General features: G+C 43.8%; 1 protein-coding gene across 1 annotated transcript in view; it reads right to left on the bottom strand.

Annotated features, from left to right (window-relative positions):
• The window catches only part of dpp6a (dipeptidyl-peptidase 6a), a 1,248,500-nt gene that overhangs the window by 65,664 nt on the left and 1,166,285 nt on the right, over positions 1 to 16,551 (bottom strand). The window contains exon 17 of the mRNA XM_041184706.1: positions 8,116 to 8,163. Within this exon, the coding sequence (XP_041040640.1) occupies positions 8,116 to 8,163 (48 nt within the window). The remainder of the gene's footprint in view (positions 1 to 8,115; positions 8,164 to 16,551) is intronic.

Genomic DNA, 16,551 nt, shown 5'->3' with positions numbered 1-16,551 from the left:
CACTGCCATCAGCCAGACAGGAGTCAAAAATTTACAGATGCAATGTGAGAATTTATGGCATCTCCTCACTGCAAGTCAGCATCATCCTCCACATATCTAGCAGCTATGAGAGCCTCCCGAGCATGCCTGCCTCATCTGGCCAGTACAATAGCCTCATCGCCATCATCCTCTCCTTCGAGTACCTCATGCCCATCGATGTCCTCCTCATCGGAGGAGGCCTCCAGCTCTTCCATCTCTTCCTCAGCCAGCTCCTTCCCCCGTTGCAGCGCCAGGTTGTAAAGGGTGCAGCAGGTGATGACGATGTGTGACACCCTTTGTGGACTGTATTGCAGGGCTCCACCAGACCAGAATCTCATTTTCATCATTCCAAGGGTTTGTTCCACCAAAGCGCAAATTTCAGCATGAGCCTCGTTGTACTTTCTCTCTGCTGCATTCTGACCGGAATCGTTCGCCACATCATCTGCGGGTACCCCTTGTCTCTCAGGAGCCAACTTTGCAGTCTCTCTGGACCCTGGAAGATGTCAGGCATCAGACTTACTGAGAATGTAAGAGTCATGGACACTCCCTGGGAATCAAGTGCAGACCTGCAGGATGCATCTGTAGTGGTCGCACACTACCTGAACACTCAGTGAGTGGAAGCCCTTGTGGTTGATGTAGCTAACCGCTTGTTGGCAAGTAGATCTGAGTGCCACGTGAATGCAAACAATGGCACCCTGCACCTGTGGGAAACCTGAGGTCTGGGCAAATCCCAGCGCTTTTGCTTTCTGGCTTTCCTGATCCTGGGCGAAATGCACATACTTATGTGCCTTTGCGAGTGTGGCGTCCGTGACCTCCTGGGGGTGCATTTGTGTGGAGGCTTGCGATATCCCACAGGGATCACCTGTGGAGTCCTGAAAGGAGCCACTGGCATAAAAATTGAGCACCACGGTCACTTTCACAGCCACTGGCAGTGGATACCCTCCATTTCCCCATGGCACCAATACCTGCAGCAGAAGGCAGATGTGAGCTACCAGTTCCCAAAACATGCACAGCCTTTGGTGACACTGGTTCTCAGTCATCTGCAAGAATGACAAGCGCCATCTACAGACCCTGGGTCTAGCTAGGCTGTGGCTCTTCAGCAGCGTGCGCAGGAGTTCCAGCCGCCTCTTCTTCTTACGAGTGCTGCTCCTCCCTCTGCCCAGCCAGGCGCCTCCATCGCTCTCTTCTCCTTCGTCTCTGCTTTCTCTAAATCATGAGGCATACAGCTAGGTCACCAGGCTCCACGCTCCTGCTGTACTCCTCCTGCAGGGTGAAAGAGAGAGATGCATGGGTTAGCACTGGTGTACTAAGAACCTCCCTTGGTTAAGTCTGAAAACCCCTTAACACATTCCGGAGAGTGCTCGCACCACTTGGATGGCCAGAATTTAGTGTGCTGCATGACTGCCCAAAACCCTGCCCACCTCCACCCCACTCCATCTGACCGATTGACAGCAGCTTTGTCTATTGGACTGCATGCTGTGCTCTCAGCTCAGGCATTCTCCTAAACCGCATTGCAAGTCTGTGCTGTTAGCTTGAACCATTGGGGAGGCTGGTCCAAACCTGAATGCTGACATTGCAAGCAGCTGTGAGCGTCTCCATCAGCGACTGCACCGAGGCCAGCTTTAGCAAGTAGGATCTACAAGTGCCCAATCGTCCAATTGTTCTACAGTCCACTAAAATGTTCATTAGTTTGTTGTCTGTGTCCGAGGGGTGAAAAGTTCTGCAGCATTTGGTGGCCCTTTCGTGCCTCTGCGTTGCTTGAGTGGGCAGATAAGCTAGAGGCCCAACTCCAAGCGTGTCAATGTTGCTGTGTCTGAACTATATCAGCAGCAGAAGAATGGTTACTTTATACCAGGTTTCCCTAATGCTTGGCTACTTCGCTCCCCGCCCCCAACACGTGCTTGTGCACTACCATCAGACCGGGCTTCCTTGCCCCCAAACACACCTCAGGCGCAGTGCAGCCCTTGCCGACATCCCCAGATGACTCCAGTGAGTAGGGCTCATAATGATATGCAGATGTATTAAAATGACGTCCCTGATGCCCGGCAGCAGGAAACGTGGCCTGCCACTGACTGATGGAGTGGACGATTGCAAACTGGTTTCACGACATTGTGAAACCCCAAAGCCAACGGGGACAGAAAATTCCAGCCTTATGGTGGTTCTTTTTGTTCTCTACTAAGGTTCTTGCAATGCCCAGCCCAGGCCACAGCAAGGGCAGGAACATGAAGACGCTACTTCTGGACATAATGACACCAATGACCCAGATGATCCACAGTCACTGACTTCCTCCACACCATCCACCAGCTCAGAGACACCCACACAGAGGGTTCGCTTTTACAATCAGGAACACAACCTGTTGACCATATCCCAGATACATCCCAACCTCACTGTCTGGCATATCTCTCATACTGCCATTATCATCAAGCCAGAAGAATCAACCTTGGCTCAATGAGGAAAGCAAGAGTGCATGTCAGGAGCAGCATCAGATATACCTAAAAATGAAGTGCCAACCTGTCGAAGCAACAACACAGAACGACATGCATACTAAATGGAGAAAGTAACATGTGATAGATAGAGCTCAGTGATCCTGCAATCAATGGATCAGATCAAAGGTCTGCAGTCCTGCCATATCTAGCTGGTGAAAGGTGGCAGACAATTAAACAATATAGCAGAGGAGAAGGCTCCACAAACATTCCTAACCTCAATGATGTGGGCAAGTCCAGCACATCAGTGCAAAAGCACTTGCAACCATTTTCAGCCAGAATTGTTGAGTGGATAATCCATCACTGCCTCCTCTTGTGGCCTCCACTATCACAGATGCTAATCTTTAGCCAACTGGATTGACTTCATGTAATATTAAGAAATGGCTGAGTGCACTGAGGTTATAATCCTTGACAAAATTCTAGCCATGGTACTGAAGACTTGTGCTCCAGAATTAGCCACCACCCACACCATTCTGCAGCCAAGCTGTAGAGCTGCAACACTGGCATCCACTTGACAATGTGGAAGATTGCTCAGTTATGTCCTGTCCACAAAAAGCAGGACAAATCCTATCTGGTCAACTAACGCCCCATCAGTCTACCCTCAATCATCAGTAAAGGGATGGAAGGTGTCATTGACAGAGCTATCTAGCATCATGTATTCAGCAATAACTTACTTAAGGATGCTCCGTTTGGTTCTACAAGGGTCTCACAGATCCAGACAGAGGTAGCTAGTTTGGGTGCTTTGATCTAAGAAGAGTGGGTATGTTTGCAATGTCAATTAGATAAACATGGCGAAAGTTAGAAACATGGGTGTCAAGGGAACATTTGCATTTTGAAATAAACAAGACTTGTTTGTTTTCAAAGGAGGGATGAAGTGTGTCACCTGGCCAGGTGAAGTTTAGAAACAGTGGCCAGAATATTACTGTCGTCGGGTGGGCGTGCACCCAACCCGAATGAGCGTAAAATGACGTGCAACGACGCTGGGTGAGTGGCCCAATGTCATCGCGCACTCACGTGACATTTCAGTCGGTGGGCACGCGCCGGTGTCGACAGCACACCCGCCAACAATTAAAAGGCCTATTACGGCCATTAAAGTTATAATTGAAAGAAATTTTTGCTGCCTGTCCAAAGTTATGGTTGGCGAGCAGGTGAAAAGGCCAAGTGGCCTTTGGATTTTTTCGGAAGCCTGATCAATGGGCGGGATGAGGTTTCCAACAGCTATTAAAAATTAAATAAAAATTTAAACATTTAATTAATAACATATCCCTCCTCATGTGACAGAGTCACATAAGGGGACATGTTTGTATAACATTTTACAATTTTTTTTTTCAAAACTGTTCATCTCCCTGAGGCAGCTCTGTGCCTCAGGGAGCTTTTCCAGTGCGCACCCACACAAATGGATGAAGTTGCGTGCTCGCCCTCCTCCCCCCTCACAGAATCACACAAAATCACAGTGCAGAAGAGGCCCATTGAGTCTGCACCGACACGTGAGAAACACCTGACCTGCCTACCTAATCCCATTTACCAGTACTTGGCCCGTGGCCTTGAATGTTATGACGTGCCAAGTGCTCATCCAGCTACTTTTTAAAGGATGTGAGGCAATCCACCTCCACTACCCTCCCAGGCAGTGCATTCCAGACCGTCACCACCCTCTGGGTAAAAAGGTTGAGTGCTCCTGCGCATGTTTCACCTGGACGGGACTTAATTGGCCCGTCAGCGCGAAATCGCGGTCCGGCCCCAATTGTAGGCAGCAGTCGGCTTCCCGGCCTCTCCCGCCCACCCAATGAGGGCAAAATCCTGGCCAGTGTGTTTATTTTTCTCAAAGATTACTGGTAAAAGTGAGTGCTATAAGAGGGCTTTATTATCAGGGAGATAAAGTCCAAAGACATAGTGAAACAATGGGTATTTGAATTAAAAGCAGAAGATATGTATAAAGAAGAGAAGGTTGTTTTGTAAAGGAAAGAAATTTTAAGATCTTACAAGTATGAAATGCCTTCAGCATCTATGCCTCAAGCTGCTGTCTTCAAAGGACTGAAGTTAAGAAAACTCATTTGGGAGTCGACTTGTTCAGGATATCATGTTTCTTTGCCTGAGTCTTTTAAAATCAATGTTTCTTACTGTTGCCTTAATGAAACTGTAACTGGGAGTTAGATTGAGCAGAGGATTTAGAAGTTATCATAGTAATAATTTGTAGATCAATGTACATATTGAAAATCATTTCTCTTATTAATAATTGTTTAATTTAATTTTATAAAGACTTGGTCTTATTACTACTGAATTCAAGGCACAGATCTCAAAATTTATACCAACTGCAAAACAAGTTGTGGTAGTTGTTTCAAGTTTCCCTTTGGGATTTGAACAACTCAACATTCACCTTTGGCTGCGCCAAAACACTACACAACATGGGCTGCAGCTGTGCAAGAAGGTGGCTCACCACCACCTTCTCAAGGGCAATTGGCCTAGCCAGCGATGTCCACATCTCATGAACAAATAAAAAAAAACGAGCAAACATGAGTTCAAATCCCAACTTGACAAGTTGTAAAGTTTAATTCAATAAATTTCTAAGTTGTAGAGTCTAGACAAATTGAAAACAAAAACAGATCATAAAAGCTGTTACTTTGCCTTAAAACCCATTTGGGAAGGGAACCTGGTACTCTTTTCTGATTTAAGTGAATAAACAATCCTTCTAAATACAATTTAGAAGGTCCATCTCATCCTTGGTGCAACCAGAAATGGGTCAGTAATGCAGCCTCCCCTTTCAAATCCTAAACCAGATTTTACCATGAATAAATCATTAAGGTCTCCCTGAAAATAAATAGATCAAATTGTGCATGCAATATTATTGCTGTTTAAATTATTGAATGCTTTCATGCTGTCCTGGAAACTCTTGCATTGTGATAAAGGTTAATGTAGCAGAGGAGTTTCATGCAAAGGTATTAAATACCAATACTGCAGTGTGATTTCAACTTAAAGGTCACTGAAGCTCTTTGGAATTATTGTTCCAATTAACGTCTTGTTGTATTTTGCATAGAGAGCAGGCACATAGATTTCTAGACAATTTCACAACTTGCCTAATTCTCCAGGTGGGCAAGGTTGACATTCATTTCTCTGAACAGTTAGAGGGCCTTTTTTTTGAACCACTGCTACTGTCTTGACAGGTCAATTCAGTGAGCAGTGTGGTAAGAGAAGAAAAGGTTGCGAGAAGACTAAAAGAGGTGTTCAAAATCCTGAGGGGGTCTAGGGAGAATAGGTAAAGAGAAACCATTTCCATTGGCAGAAGGATCAAGAACTAAAGGTCACAGGTTTAAGGCGACCGGCAGAATAACCAAAAATGACATAAGGAAAATCTGTTTTACACAGCAAGTGGTTATGATCTAGAATGCACTACCTGAAAAGGTAGTCCAGGCAGATTGAACTGTGGCTTTCAAAAGGGAGTTGGAGAGCCACCTGAAGGGGAAAAATGCACGGGTAAGGGGAAAGGGAGGGTGGAGTGGGACTAGCTAAATTCCTCATGCTGAGGGTTGCCATGGGCTTAGTGAGCCGAATGGCCCCCTTCTGTGCTATAACCATTCCATGATTCGACGAGTGGGACTGGAGCCAATTATAGGCCAGGCTGGGTAAGGTCACTGGATTTCCTTCCCTGAATGACATCAGTTCAGTTTTCACAACAATTTAAGAACCTCATTATCACTATTAGTTCTACCAGATTTCAATTTCCAGATTTTTAAAACTGAACTCAGACTCTCAAACTGCTGCAGTGGGATTTGAACTCACATTCTCTGGATTACTAGCCCAGACTTTCCAGGTTATTGGTTCTGCAACCAGACTGGCTATCCTACTCTGGTGGCTCATCAGCAAAAATTGACACAGCATTTGCTGATATGATGACTGCATTTTTGGACAGCAGCAATTATTAATAGAACCAGTCGAAATTATTTTAAAAAGAATTGGATGTATCTTTTCACAGGGACATTCAACAGCTTTCTCACAGTTCATTATAGTGTCAAAGATTTGACTTAATGCGTAAATTAAGGCATCAATCTGGGGATAATTTGTACTGAGACAGAAGTGTTAATATCTGAAGTAGGATCTGAATCCTATAATGCTGTCGTTGCAACAGTTAGTGAAATATACACATGTTCACAGAGAATTTGCATTTATATTCCATCTTTCATGACCTTAGGATGTCCCAAAGTGCTACACAACCAATTCAGTACTCTTTGAAGTTTTGTCACTGTAGTAATTTAGGAAACCAAGCAGATAATTTGCACACAGCTACCTCCCACAAAGACCCATGTTTTAATCTTTTTCGTGAATGTTGGTTGAGGGATAAATGTTGTCCAGGACAGTCAGTGAACTCCGCTGCTCTTCCTTGAAACAGTGCCATGGGATCCTTTACATCTTTCAAAACGGCATCTGAAACAGTGCAGCACTCCCTTAGTGCTGGCCAGAGTATCAGTCTAGATTTTGTGCTGAAGTCACTTGAATGAGAGCGTTGCCACCTGAACCATGAATAATATCAGAAATGCTGGCTCCTTGGGTGAAGACATTGCCTAGTGTGGTACCAAGTTGTTCAGAGTGCTGGAGCTCTGGTCATTATTGAAATAGTTGATATTGGTCATGGTAGGAGTTGAGGTAGACGAACTGGCCATAGTGTTTTTAGGACAGGGAGCAGACAAAATGTGGCTGGATTCCAATTCTGACTGCTACAGAGTGATTTGTGCCAGGAAATGTTTATGTATGAAAGCAGAATTGGGTTCAGATTGCACCTCCTCACTTCTCCTCCCCATGCACAGTGCCTTAACCTGCTGCTCTCACTCTTAAGCCCCACATATAGGATGGCCATATGACATGATATGTGGAGGGCAGCAGGTAAGCATTAGACCATACCACAGCATGATTTAGTAACTTCAGGGGAGGAGAAGGGAAAGGAAAGAGAAAACTGGAACAAGAGAAAAACAATACATGCACATCAGATGACTTTATTGAACAAACCTAGCCTTAGTGCGACTTGAGCTCTGATACGTCTCCACTTCTGGTTAAATGTTGTTTGAATATGGCAATTTAAATTCACTGCCACATTCTAATTAACAATAGGCCTGAATTTCAAACGTGTGTTGCACTTAGTGACCATAGAACAATGATATTGCCGCCTCGAGGAGAATAGCTGAAGAAACACAGAAATAAGACTTGGGCCTCCTGTGACCTGTCTCTTGCTGAATTTCCAGTAGTTGATACCAATTTCTTTTTTCTGCTCATCAGACAAGGACCTATTGCTGACTATTCTGACAACACTGCTCTTCAGTATAATACATTCCTGCCCATTTCCAACTGTGCCAAATCCTGTTGCAACGTACTGACAATATTGAGTGACCGAGGGGATAAAATCTCAGGTTCAATCCATCTGACTTGCTCTCAGTGAGCATTCATACCGGAAACCAAGCATCTGCACGCACAGAGAAAGGAGGGGAATGCAAGGGAGACACAACTGGTAATTGATCGCACAAAGATCAAGTTGGCAGTTTGACTTGGTGGAAGCATATTGCTAAGGAGTTTCTATTGGTCAAGTGCGATCCTGTAAGATCAAGGGTCAAGGTGAAAAGTGACTACTTACTGTGTCTATCAGTGGTGCTGTGAACTGTGACCCTCGGGACTCTTGGACCTGAGAAGGTAAAGAAGATAGTTTACAGGTCAGATATATGGGAGATAGCAAGAAACATGAAGTTAATTGGGACTTGCTCAGCATGGGAGCAGTGTGTGAGAATGGGATGGTTCATGTGAGTGTTTTATGTATAGAACATGTAAGCCAAATGTTGTCTCTGGTGTAGTAACAATACAAATTCAACAATTAATATTATAGTTTGCATGAACAATAACATCTTAAAAAGAAGCAAAACAAACTGTTTGTCTCATAAAGTATTTTAATAAGTCCCTAATTGCATTTGCAATTTAAGAAGCATGATTGATACCTTGTGAATTGAAATGTTTTTTGCCAAGTTTTATTTTGAAAGCTTAGTGCTTTTGTTGGTTGGGAGGGGACAGAGGCAGTGGCAAAGTGGTCTTGCCCACTGGACTAATATTCCAGTAATCCATTGTAATACGCTGAGGGGTCCAGGTTCAATTAAAATTCAATTAAAAAAAAATCTGGAATTAAAGGTTTGATGATGACCATGAACCATTGCTGATTGTTGTAAAAACCCATCTGGCTCACTGATCCCTTTGGGGGAGGAAATCTGCCATCCTTACCTGGTCTGGCCTATATGTGACTCCAGACCTACAGCAATGTGGTTGTCTCTTAAATACTCTCTGAATAAGCGTAATTAAGGTTGGGTATTAAATGCTGGCCTAGTCCCATGAATGAATTTTAAAGAATCCCATTAGAAGTAGATGACTTAACTGGTAGCTGGCACAGGCATGGTAGGCTGAATGGCCTCCTTCTGTAATAAACTCCTGTATACAAATCCTAACATATTGAGGTTAACTTCACTGAGGAATAAATATATTTTATACATTTTGATAGAGCTATGTATGAATGGTTTATAGAGCCAGGGTGATTCATTGGTAAAAGAGGATTTGAGGCCACTGGAGGGAATTGTGACTGTTGTTGGGGTGGGTGGGAACAGAGGCAGTGACAAAGTGGTCTTGTCCACTGGATTAGTATTCCAGAGACCCAGTGTAATGCTCTGGGGACCCAGGTTCAAATCCCACCATGGCAGGTGGCAAAATTTGAATTCCAAATTAGACAATGAAGGTTGGTGGTCGTGGACTGAGCATAGCCTCTCAGTCCTTGATGCTGCATGACTATTAGCACAGGCACAATTGACATCTTCCTAGTAAACTGTTTTGAAAGAGCCAATAACTTTGCTATTTTAAATGGGTTAAGGTCTCTGTCAAAAAATTTGACAAAGGAAAATTTCACAAATGCATTAAGCCTTTAAACACTTACAGTCACGTGGATGAGCTTAAGTGCCCCAGATTGATCTCTGCGTGTGGAATAAGATTTGGGCAGCATAAACTCTGTGGCCAAATCATCGTGAGCAATGGGAAGGTCCAGTTTTCCCAATTATCTGAAGATCCTCCAGTTCTTTCTTTAGGCAACGGTAGGGCCTAAGGGCACTGTGGCCAAGATGGGCTAAATTGAGTTGCTGGGAGACTGCCCACATTTCAGAGTGCACCATCCATTCAGATGTGAAACACCACTTTGATGTTTTATGCATTAAAGGGAAACACTTCAGAAATGAGTATCTGACAGACCTTTTTTTCCCATTTCTTTATAAACCCATGGCAGATGGTAAAATTTGAATTCAATAAAAAAATATGGAAGTTAAAGTCTAATGATGACCATGAAACCATTGCTGATGCCGTAAAAACCCATCTGGTTCACTGGTGTCCTTTAGTGAAGGGAATCTGCCATCCTTACCTGTTCTGGACTACATGTGACTCCAGACCTACAGCAAAGTGGTTGACTCTTAAATGCCCTCTGAAACAGCCTAGCAAGCTACTCAGTTCTCAAGGGCAATAAATGCTGGCCTAGCCAGCAATGCCCCCATCCCATGAATGAATTTTTAAAAGTGCTGAAGCACATCAAATACAGCCACACTGATGTCCAACTCTCCTGTAAAAAGTATTCCTTTTAATCAATAATAAATTTAATAAATTTCCTTTAAAAAAATAAACTGCTGCAGTCATTAATGTTGAAGAAAGTGAGAGAAATTCACTGTAGGGAGAAATCAGTATGAAGAGTCTTGACCCTAACAAAATCTTAAATTAAGCCAACCTTAAGCAGTTTCGATAGTAAAATGATTTTCATGAGATTGTCCATGTCAGACAATATAAAAGAAAGCACATTTATTCTGTCATTCACCCATTGCGATCTACATCAATACAGACTAAAAAAAAAATCACATTGGGGCAGCAAATGCTCAGGCCAGGATTTTGGTAATTACGCTGGGATTGCACTTCACTGGTGACTTCTAGCATTGATCCGAGAAGTGTTCAGGGTTAGCAGGATGGCACCACTGGGTCAATAAGTCAAGTAGGCACCTTCACCATTAAGGGTTGCATCTCGAGCTTTGCAGGCTGATGGACTGGCCATCCCATTGGAGTTGAGTGAGGAGAGGTTGCCAAGGCCCTGGTGGATATAGGAGGAGGATTTCACATTGGCTCCCTTTATGAGGGGGCTGAAATCATTCTTTAATAAATTGTTAAAGACTTCCAGCAAGGTTTTACATCTGTCAGTTGACTGGCAGGCCCTGTGGGTCTTTTGTCACTGGGTTTACCACCCACCAATCTCCCACCAATCTATCCCCAGGTTGGGAAACATCCAAGATGGAAGTGTCAACACATCCATGTCAGTGGTAGCACAAAAAAGACCACTGGAAACTTCAAGGATAACTTGGTACCCAGTGTGAGTGGTCTTCAATCAGCCAGCACATTATGACAGGAATAGGACTGAACATTTTCGGCCCCATTGGCTTTCAAAGCTACTGACTCTAAAATTAATGTTTTGTCAATGCATCATTGAACTATTCTGGAATGCAAGCTCTTTCAATTGCAAGCTTCTGACAGGAAAAAAAGTGGCTACTTTGCTGATAAGAGCTAGGACTGCACTTCAGGTCTTTAGAAAAAGGCAGAATTCCCTTTAGAATGATCATAACTGCAGCGTCAAAAGTTATTGCAGTCCACTCTGTTGGGTTGCTGGTCTGAACCCACCCTTTTATATAGACAAGAGCCTTGCAATTCTGTGATGTGCCCACACTGTCATAATGTAGATCAGACTGATAAACTTTCAAATAACCACGTTCACATATAGCTTTTCAGGGTACATCCCACAAACACTCGGACACATCTAAATTGTCACATATTAGACCCTCACCTCTGCCTGAAGTATGGAGATTACAGGGGCAAAGGACAAGCAAGGGCAATTCATTAAATATGCTCTTTGAATGGGAGAAAAATTGGAAAGTCAGAATTTGTCCAGAGGGCACTAAGAGAAAACCATGTCACCGTCGGCCTTCCCTCGATTTGAAGATGATGTCTACCCAAGGTCACGAGTTTCTGCCATGGTTCATCCTGTGACTGAACAGGCCCGTTCTCGACCCATGTACCTTTGGGCACATGGGACAGGATGTCCCACAAGTGGGATCCAGAGTGCAGGATTTTCTTCCCTTTCTTTCCTTCTCTGCTCTGCCTCATCATTAAGACGTTGTGACTTTAAATACAACCTGAAGTACAGGAATGTCTTTGAAGCATTTTCTCCCCTGGAATTTGGCCATTTGAGAACTGGGTAAGCAGAAACTGCCAGGAAAGACGGCTGTCAGCCATCTAGACACGTCGCCCACTCCATCAAAGTTGATCTTTGCAGGAGTTTGCCTGGATGTTTCTGGAGCTGGCTTCAAGAAGGACTAGCTTTTCGATGGTCCTCCCATTGAATCATTTAACTCATCTCTGTCAGGACAGATAAATATCCATGAGTTGAAAGGAGACACAGAAGGAAAGAAGTAATGAAGAAATCTGTGTCTATATGCAGAAAGGCTTGGACAACATTCAGGCTTGGGCTGACATGTGGCAAGTGACATTCACGCCACACAAGTGCTGGGCAATGACCATCTCCAACAAGGGAGAATCTAACCATCTCTCCTTGACATTCAATGACATTACCATTGCTGAATCACACACTATCAACATTCTGGGGGTTATCATTGCTAAAACTGATCTGGACTAGTCATATAAATACCGTGGCTTTAGGAGCAGGTCAAAGGTGGGAACTCCGAGGTGAGAAACTCATCTCCCGACTCCCCAAACCTGCCCATCATCTACAAGGCACAAGTCAGGAGTGTGATGGAATACTCCCCACTTGCCTGGAAGAGTGCAGCTCCAAGAACATTCAAGAGGCTTGACACTATCCAGGACAAAGTAGCCTGCTTGATTGACCCCTTCCACAAACATTCATTCCCTCCACAACTGACACACAGTTGCAACAGTGTATACCACCTACTAGATGTGCTGCAGGAACTCACCAAGGATCTTTAGACAGCACCTTCCAAACCCAATTACCTCTAACGTCTAGAAGGATAAGGGCAGCAGATAGATGGGAACACCACCAACTGGAAGTTCCCCTCCAAGCCACTCACCATCCTGATTTGGAAATGTATCACTGTTCCTTCACCGTCGCTGGGTCAAAATCCTGGAACTCTCTTCCTAACAGCACTGTGGGTGTACCTACACCACATGGACTCAGTGGTTCACGATGTCAGCTTACCACTACCCTCTCAAGAGCAATTTGGGCCGGGCAATAAATGCTGGCTCAGCCAGCGATGCCCAGATCCCATGAACGAGTAAATAAAAAGTATCAGCCTATGGCCCTGATTGGAAAGATTCAATGGTCAGTAAAATAGGGTTTAAACCATCTGTAATGCAATTTAACATAAACTAATAATGTAGATCTTTCTTCGACCATAATAAATTATCTTCTAATACAAGGAGAAGGTGGTTTTAAAATATAGAACATGAATTTATTCCCAAATGACAGAGTAATTTTTAATTAAATTGAGCAAATGTCTTTCCTTTTTAGAGAAAGCACTGCAAAGGCCACATTAGCAATTGCACCAATCCTGGAAAATAGACCCCTATGAAAAGTTGATTTTGTAACATGGTATGGCAGTATTTAAACTCAGGATTTCTAGGGTATCACCAATGCTACCAAGGGAACAGGAGTAGGCCATTCAGCCCCTCAAGCTTGCTACACAATTCAATTAGATAATGGCAGTTTCCTTACCTAACAAAACTCTTTCGATGTCATTCTTGAAAATTTCAATTGAGCCAACATCTAATTGTGTGAGAGAGTTCTACATTTCCATTAGCCCTTGTGTGAAATAGTGCTTCCTGATTTCACTCTGAACGACCTAGCTTTAAAAATTAGACTGTGCCCCCTTGATCTGGCTCCACCCATCAGAGGAAAATGGCTCAGCGGAAGAGTCACATTGGACTGGAAATGTTAATTCTGTTTCTTTCTCCACAGATGCTGCTAGACCTGCTGAGCTTTTTCATCATTTTCTGTTTTTATTTCAGATTCCCAGCAGCTACAGTGTTTTGCTTTTATGTTTCTGAAACGGGTCCAGATCTCAACTCCAACGACTTCATGCCTATTTTGGGCAGAAGGCAGAAACATCATCTTTCCCACCCTGCTGTCATCCTCTCCACCACCCACCCGCCCCCCCCAAAAACTGTGAACCTCTCTTCATACCCTGCTCTCTTCAGAACTGTGAGCCTTTCTCCACCGCCCTGAATCACAGAATCATAGAATTTTAACGGCATAGGAGGCCTATCATGTCTGCACCAGCTCTCCAAATGAGCATTATGACCTAATGCCATTGCCCTGCCTTTTCCCCGTATCCCTGCACATTGTTTCTATTCAAATAATCATCTAATGCCCTTTTGGATGCCTTGATTGACCCTGCCTCCACCACACTTCCAGGCAGTGCATTCCACACCCGAACCACTTGTGTGAAAAAGTTTTTCCTCACGTCACATTTGCTTCTTTTGAAAATCACTTTAAATCTGCGCCCTCTCGTTCTTGATTCTTTTACAAACGGGAACAGCTTCTCCCTATCTACTCTGTCCAGTCCCCTCATGATTTTGAACATCTCTATCAAATCTCCTCTTAGCCTTCTTCTTTCCAAGGAGAACAGTCCCAATCTCTCCAATCTATCTTCGTAACTGAGGTTTCTCATCAGCTGAGATCTAACGAGTGTCTGAGATAAATTCAGCATAACCTCCTTGCTCTTGTATTCTATGTCTCCATTAATAAAGCTCATGATACTGTATGCTTTATTAACTGCTCTCTCCACCTGTTCTGCCACCTTCAATGATCTATGCACATATACACACAGGTCTTTCTGCTCCTGCACCTCCTTCAAAACTTTACCCTTTATTTTATATTGTTCTTCCTACCAAAATGCATCACCTCACACTTCTCCACAGTGAACTTCATCTGCCACCCATCTGCCCACTCCATCAGCTTGGCTATGCCCTTTTGAAGTTCTACACTGTCCTCCTCGCAGCTCACAACACCTTCAAGCTTCGTATCATCCAAAAACATTGAAATTGCCCCCTGCACACCGAGATCATAATATATATCAGGAAATGCAAGGGTCCCAACACCAACCCTTGGGGAACTCCACTACAAACCTTCCTCCAGCCCGAAAACTATCCATTGACCATTGCTCTCTGCTTCCTATTTTTCAGCCAATTTTGTACCCCCAAAATGAGCACAAGAGGGCTCGAACCTGCAATTCTCTGCTAACACTGCACAAAAGACTGAAATTAGATGCCTTATCCAACCCTCTATGTCTCCAACACCATATGACCTACCACCCTCAAATTGCTCAGCTTCTGAGTCTGCGCTCCCATCAGTGAGCAGCACCTCCAGGGAGCGCACATCAGAGTCTGTTAGGTACGTCACTTCCTGTGGTCAGAAGATTGCACTCGGTGAGTGCACAAATTTCTGACATGCTTTCTTGGTTGACCAGGTTGCTTCCCAAGAGTATGAAGGCTCAAAATGACCCATACAGTGCACACTTAACCATTGAAGTTGTATTTAAGCCAATAAGTAAAACTACATCAACACAGGTTATAACAAGGATAGATCTTCCTCTAATGACGTTTGCTAATCAAAGGAAAAATTCTGCCCTTATATATTTCCTACACTGCAACAGTGACAACACTTCAGAAGTATTTCATTGGCTGCAAAGTGCTTTCTGTCATCCTGAGGTCATGAAATATATTGCATATCACTGCAAGTCTTTTGTTAAGTTAGGAAAATACTGATTAGCACGCAATAAGTCAATAGAATTTCACTGAATTTACAGCACAGAAACAAGCCATTCGGCCTGTCTGGTCTATGTCAGTGTTTACGCTCCACATGAGTCTCCTCCCAACCTACCTCATCAAACCCGATAAGACCATAAGACGTAGGAGCAGAAGTAGGCCATTCGGTCCATCGAGTCTGCTCCGCCATTCAATGAAAGCATGGCTGATCTAATAATCCACAACTCCACTTTCCTGCCTTTTCCCCATAATCCTTGATTCCCTTACTGATTAAAAATCTGCCTATCTCAGCCTTGAATATACATAACGTACCAGCTTCTACAGCCGTCTGTGTAAAGAATTCCACAGATTGATGACTCTCTAAGAGAAGGAATTCCTCCTCATCTTCGTTTTAAATGGGCGACCCCTTACTCTGAGATTATGCCCTCTGGTCCTAGACTCTCCCACAAGGGGAAACAACCTCTCAGCATCTACGCTGTCAAGCCCCTTAAGAATCTTTAATGTTTCAATAAGGTTGCCTCTCATTCTTCTAGTACAATGAGTACAGGCCCAACCGACTCAACCTCTTCTCATAAGAAAATCCCTCCATCCACAGGATCAACCTAGTGAATCTTCTCTGGACTTTCTCCAATGCCAGTATATGTTTCCTTAGATAAGGGGACCAAAATTGTTCACAGTATTCTAGGTTTGATCTAACTAGTGCCTTGTATAATTTTAGCAAGACTTCCCTAATCTTATATTTTATTCTCTTTGAAATAAAGACCAACATTCCATTTGCCTTAACAAAAACAAAAACAGAATTACCTGGAAAAACTCAGCAGGTCTGGCAGCATCGGCGGAGAAGAAAAGAGTTGACGTTTCGAGTCCTCATGACCCTTCGACAGAACTTGACATTCTGAAATATTGTTTAATTCCGTTTGCCTTCCCTATTACCTGTTGAACTTGTATGTTAGCTTTTTGGGATTCATGCACAAGGACTCCCAAATCCCTCTGTACTGCAGCCTTCTGCAGTCTTTCCCTGTTTAAATAATATTCAGCTCTTCTATTCTTCTTGCCAAAGTGCATATCCTCACATTTTCCCACATTATGTTCCATCTGCCAAGTTTTTTCCCACTCGCTTAACCTGTCTATGTCCCTCTGTGGACTCCTTGTGTCATCCTCACTACTTGCCTTCCCACCTATTTTTGTGTCATCTTGGCGATAGTACATTCACTTCCTTCAT

This window comes from Carcharodon carcharias, chromosome 3, assembly GCF_017639515.1.
Source record: "Carcharodon carcharias isolate sCarCar2 chromosome 3, sCarCar2.pri, whole genome shotgun sequence".
Taxonomy (NCBI): domain Eukaryota; kingdom Metazoa; phylum Chordata; class Chondrichthyes; order Lamniformes; family Lamnidae; genus Carcharodon; species Carcharodon carcharias.
Note: the sequence above shows the minus strand (reverse complement) of the source record. Positions and strands in the feature narration are given on the sequence as shown.